Genomic DNA, 6,388 nt, shown 5'->3' with positions numbered 1-6,388 from the left:
TCTCCATTTTAGAAAGGAGGAAGCTGAAGAGCGAGTAAGTTAACTTGCTCAGTATTACTTCACTAGAAAGTAGGGGAGTTGATATTAAAAAAAAAATCTACCACATATTCCTGAGACCTTTAGTTTTACATAGAGCTCTTTTCCCACAAACTACTTAGATGGCTGATTAAGAGTAGTGGTAAGTTATAAAGGAAGTGGTGTAACAAAAAAATATCTAGGGCCTCTGGGATAAGAAGGAAAACCTTGGGGACTGAAGGGCTTGAAGGAACTTTAAGGTCAGTTAACAAATGGCATGTCAAAGGTATTATACAAAGAAGAATGAAAATACTTATAAAGTGGACTACAGTCTTGAAGAAGAATTGGGGGATCACTTTTGAACCTGCCACTAAATGCAGTGTTATTTATTGCAGGAAATGATTAATGTTACTCAGCAAGAACCATACTTCTGGAAGTCTAATGTAGAGAGGATTAAAGCATAATGGGCCTTGTAGTCAGACTTCTGGATCAGACTTTCAGCTCTGCTACTTAGTAGCTATGAGATCTCTGGGAAGTTTCTTAACTTCACTATGCTTCCGTTTTCTCATCCACAGAAATCAGAAATAAGTACTTTCATCAAAGTTGTTGAGAGGATTAAAATAATATAGTTAAAATGCAAAGATCAATAGCTGACTCAATGTAATATGTAAACATTTGCTATTTTATTATTTTATAAATGACAGATGAAAGCTTGATAGTCAATTTTTTTTTTTTTTTGGGGATGGAGTTTCTGTTGCCAGGCTGGAGTGCAATGGCGTGATCTTGGCTCACTGCAACCTCCGACTCCTGGATTCAAGCGATTCTCTTGCCTCAGCCTCCCAAGTAGCTGGGATTACAGGCACGTGCCACCAAGCCTGACTAATTTTTGAGACGGGGTTTCACCACGTTGACCAGGATGGTCTCAATATCCTGACCATGTGATCCGCCTGCCTCGGCCTCCCAAAGTATTGGGATTGCAGGCATGAGCCACCGTGCCCGCCCTTTTTATTTTTGGAGATGGAGTCTCACTCTGTCACCCAGGAGTGCAGTGGCACAATATAAGCTAACTGCAACCTCCGCCTCCCGGGTTCAAGTGATTCTCTTGCCTCAGCCTCCCAAGTAGCTGGGATTATAGGTGCCCACCACCGTGCCCAGCTAATTTTTGTATTTTTAGTAGAGACGGGGTTTCACCATGGTGGCCAGACTGGTCTTGAACTCCTGACTTCAGGTGATCCACCCGCCTTGGGCTCCCCAAGTGCTGGGATTGCAGGCGTGAGCCACTGCGCCTGGCCTTCATAATCAAGTTTTAAAAGCAGGACATGAAAAGGAGTGAAAGTTAAGAAACCTTAGCTGTAGTGTTTGGAAGTAACACTTGGGAAGTCATTACTGACAAATAGAGAAATATAAATATGTATATATAACTGATATAAAACAAATTAGATTTTGACATTAGAAACATATATACACATACTGTAATATGTACTTTCTTCATTTTATTTAACCTATATTCTGGTTTTAAGTTTCCTGAAGCCCATGGAGTAATGGGACGGGAAGGCTCAGAGGATCTCTTTATTGATAGTTAAGATACAAATAAAAATTAGGCCAGGCGCAGTGACTCACGCCTGTGATCCCAGCACTTTGGGAGGCCAAGGTGGGCAGATTACAAGGTCAGGAGTTCGAAAGCAGCCTGGCCAATATGGTGAAACCCCATCTCTACTAAAAATAGAAAAATTAGCCGGGCGTGGTGGCAGGCACCTGTAATCCCGGCTACTAGGGAGGCTGAGGCAGGAGAATCACTTGAACCTGGGAGGTGGAGGTTGCAGTGAGCCGAGATCGCACCACTGCACTCCAGACTAGGTAACAGAGCAAGACTCCGTCTTGGAGGCAGGGGGAAGATACAAAAAAAAATTGGGGGGAATCTTCAAATTTGTTAAGTGGTAGACACTTCCATATTTTATTAATACAGAATTCTTGTTATATGTTGGGATTACATGGCTTTTTTCACTTCTGTATTAGAGATGAGATGGGGAAAGTATGTCTTGAACAGTTTACGTCAGCATAAATACTTTCGTACCTTTATTGTTTCCTTTTGGAAGGTAAGAGGGTTGGATATTTACAGAATTGCTCATTGAGGACCAGGCTTTGATATTTACTTGCTCTAATGTTAGTTGGCCAATCAGAATTATCTGCATTTAACTAAAACCATCAGCATAAAGCAAGCTTACATAACCTACATTTATTTCATAGCTTAGTGATTACATTACATAGTCAGAATCCTGATTCTGCTATTTACTAGCTAAGTGGCCACAAATAAGTTATTTAAATCCTCTTGGCCTGTTTCTGTAGTTGTAAAATGAGAGTTACAGCAGCACCTACTACCTAAGATTTTGAGGTTTGAATGAGAAAATGCATGTAAAGCTTTGGGTATTGTGTATGATGTAAACACTCAAATGTTACTGAAGTCACTAAATGTTAGTTATTTTTTAGCACACTTCAGTGGGCTTATATCACCAGTCAAAATGATACACAGTATTTTATTTAATGGCTTTATGTAAATTGTATTTTACTAGCTATTAATAAATTAACTCCTGGAACTTTTGCCATGGTTAATTTGAAAAGTTGAAAATAAATGGAAAATCATAAAAATTCATCTGTTTTGGATTATACATAATAACCACTGTAGTGTTCAAATTTAAGATATTAATCATGGCTGGGCGTGGTGGTTCATGCCTGTAATCCCAGCACTTTGGGAGGCCGAGGTGGGCGCATCACTTGAGATCAGGAGTTCAAGACCAGCCTGGCCAACATGGTGAAACCCCATCTCTACTAAAAATACAAAAATTAGCTGGGCATGGTGGTGGGCACCTGTAACCCAAGCTAGTTGGGAGGCTGAGGCAGGAGAATTGCTTAAACCCACAAGGCGGAAGTTGCAGTGAGCTGAGATCACACTACTGCACTCCTACCTGGGCAACAGAGTGAGACTCTGTCTCAAAAAAAAAAAAGATACTAATCACGTACAAACTAATGTTCTCTTTTAAATATTTCCACATTAACAGAAGAACTGAGCTTAGATAGATATAGTCCTACCTCTAAATCTTCATCTTCATCAATGTTTTGTATATTCTGGTAGGCAGCAGTGTAGACCTCTAAAGCTTTGCCGTGAAATAACATTTCAATTGTGATAAATTCAGAAAATATAGTCTAAAAAAAAACAAAGAATTGAATTTAAACAATGATTTAAATTTCTTTATGAATATAGTAACTTTATTCCCCACTATAGTCTTGGTACTTTATAAAATACAGAAGTATCTGTTTTTCTACAGGGCAAATAAAGTACAAAAGATAACTGAAAGAGAAACAGTTGTGAAGACCTTTTGCTGCCAAACCTTCAAATTATACAAAGTATTTCCTTTATCACCATTCACTTCCATCTTATTTTTTATTTTAGTTAGTTCTCTTTATACTTAGTAACTGACATTTATAATAACAGAAGATCTGACTAAAATGTATGCTACTGTATACTTTTAATACCATATGCTTATTAAGTATTAGAGCAGTTCAGTTATGAAGCTGGTGTTTTAGCAATTCCAACTGAGGTTTAAACAGTAGAACATTTTTTCAACAGGAATTATGTTCCACACTATATGCTACTTGTATTCTCTAAACATAAAGGAGTTACTTGGTAGTAATGACACTCCTGCCACTGATGATAATACCATGTATTTGCATAGAGCGTTCCAGTTTACAGATATTGACTTGCCCAGTGTTGCTCACAGATAAGACTCTTTAGACACAGATCTGATTCTAAGGCTATAAGGTTATAGCTCATTTAAGGTTTTTCTGCTATTGCCCACTGAACTGTGCTGTTCTTGCCGGAATCAATAATTTCCTTCACAGATAAACTGTGCAGGTAACCTCTATATAAGCATGATGGAAACTTATGACAAGGAAGATCATGAACAAAAAGTATGAGTGAAGATGTGCAGGTTGATCTGAGCAGGGGGTGAGGTAATCAGTGGATAGGGAAAAGATGGAAACCAGGCAAGTTTCTAATAAACATGATCGTATCATCTTGTTAATTATAACAAAATAAGCAATGTAGAGAGAACTGGGCTGAATAAGAACAAGGCAGAAAATACTCAAGCATGGACTATATTAGAAGGCTAGTCAAATACACATTTCCCTTCATCCCTGCTCTCCTAAGATAACCCAGAAAAGAGTGGTCATATACTTTGGAGGACAGCCATATAGATAATTATCAGTGGCCTGTGATTCTTCCCTCCAGCCCCATTCTTTCCTAGATGATTAGAAAAACACTTAAGGGAGCATTAAGAGGCTTTGATTGCTACTCAGTGATATATGTCATTCTAACTGAGAGGACAGGGCCTAGGTTAAAAGAGACTTGTAACTGTGATTCACAATCACCCTTATTGTCACTTCATGTAAGTTAGAGAGGGCTCAGGTATACCAGGCTGGCAACTGACTGATAAACGGCCTTATGCTAAAATACAATTTTGGATTTCATATTAAAGTATCTCTAGATACCCAGGAATACTTTAGAGGAGGAATGGCTTCTGACCAGGGCTGGGATCTACTCTTAGTTGTTAGTGTCCTTATGATAGTTGCAAACCAGAAAGGAGTCAGGTTTTCTTGAGTGTGGAAACTCCTAGAGGGAAAACTGAACTAAGAGTTGATGATAAGCCAAAACACCCATTTTTAATGCTCAAGAAATAAACTAGTCAGGCACAATGGCATGTGCCTATAATCCCAGCTACTTGGCAGGCTGAGGCAGGAGGTTCCCTTGGGTCCAGGTGCCCCAGACCAGCTTGGCAACATTTGGAGACTTCTGTCTCAACAAGAACAACAAAGTCAACTAGCTAAATTGGACATAGTGACTAACAGTAAAGCCTCTATCTTGTTTGATTAACAAAGATCTTTGACGAAAAGGTTTTAAGAACATTTTGGCAAAGAGGAAATGACAGCTCTCCAGAGTATAGGATATAAAGGATGTCAGGAGAACTGTCTACCCATTTGAAAATTAAAGTTATATATCCATGTCATAACACTGCAAAACACAGCTGCCAGCTCAATATTTAATGTTTAAAATATGTTAAAAATCAAGAAAGTATAAGCAATACTTATATAACCTAGGGGATGAAAACCTTTCTAAGCATGACACCAAGGAAGAAACCAAAAAGAAGACAGATAGATCTGGCAATAAAAAGAAAAGAGGTGGCAAAAACACTGTAAGCAGTAAAATGAGAAAAGACATTTGCAACATACTTTCTCTTTCATTTGAAGGGCTAATTGTCTCAATATAAATAATTTTTAGAAATTAGTAAGAAATTCCAACATCCAACAGAAATATAGGTTAAGGAAAAATATAATTTACTAAAGAAATGTATTGCTAAATATATTTAAAAAGCTCAGCAGTAATAATGCAAATGATACTGATTTTTTACCTATCGTCCTATTAAAAATACTGCAACTTATGGTGTCAACATTGTCATATAAAACAAACAAAAAACACATCAGGTGCAGTGGCTCATGCCTGTAATCCCAGCACTTTGGGAGGCCGAGGCAGGTGGATCACCTGAGGTCAGCAGTTCTAGACTACCCTGGCCAACATGGTGAAACCCCATCTACTAAAAATACAAAAATTAGCTGGGCATGGTGGTGCATGCCTGTAATCCCAGCTACTCGGGAGGCTGAGGCAGGAGAATCACTTGAATCCAGGAGGCAGAGGTTGCAGTAAGCCAAGATCATGCCACCATACTACAGCCTGTGTGACAGAGCGAGACTCCGTCTCAAAACAACAACAACAAAAAAACCAAACAAACTCATCATTGTACCTGTGCTTATGCAAGGTTTAGTAGGAATGTAAACTGGTTTAACCTTTGTGGACAGAAGTTTTAAAAATATATATTAACATTAAAAGTGTATGCTCTGAAGGAGGAGCTCCACATCTGGTAATTTATCTCAAGAGAATAACTGGGCTAGCAGTTAAGGCTGCTGTTTAACGATGTGTAATGATGCAGTGACAACTACAATTGCAAAAATAACCTAGACATTCACCAATGAGGACTGGTTAAATGAACTAGTATAACCATACTGCAGAATATCATAAAGATAACAAAAAATAATATGGATCTGTTTCTTGGCATAAATATATCCATAAGTTTTAAGAAGAGATGCTATATATACGGTGGTCCCATTAATGTATAACTGTCAGGGCTAAAAATAGTACCTTCCTCATAATGATGTTTTGAGGAATTAATGAGTTTATTCATGCAAAATGCTTAGAATGGTACCTGGCACACAGTCAGTGTTTAAGAAATGTTTGTTATTGTTATTACCATGTCTCTGTATATAT

General features: G+C 38.2%; 1 protein-coding gene across 1 annotated transcript in view; it reads right to left on the bottom strand.

Moving 5' to 3' along the window:
• The window catches only part of FAM92A1 (family with sequence similarity 92, member A1), a 42,889-nt gene that overhangs the window by 12,331 nt on the left and 24,170 nt on the right, over positions 1–6,388 (bottom strand). Inside the window, exon 6 of the mRNA XM_011978680.1 lies at positions 3,103–3,216. Within this exon, the coding sequence (XP_011834070.1) occupies positions 3,103–3,216 (114 nt within the window). The remainder of the gene's footprint in view (positions 1–3,102; positions 3,217–6,388) is intronic.

Source organism: Mandrillus leucophaeus, unplaced genomic scaffold (genome assembly GCF_000951045.1).
Source record: "Mandrillus leucophaeus isolate KB7577 unplaced genomic scaffold, Mleu.le_1.0 Scaffold198, whole genome shotgun sequence".
In the NCBI taxonomy this organism is placed as follows: Eukaryota; Metazoa; Chordata; class Mammalia; order Primates; family Cercopithecidae; genus Mandrillus; species Mandrillus leucophaeus.
Note: the sequence above shows the minus strand (reverse complement) of the source record. Positions and strands in the feature narration are given on the sequence as shown.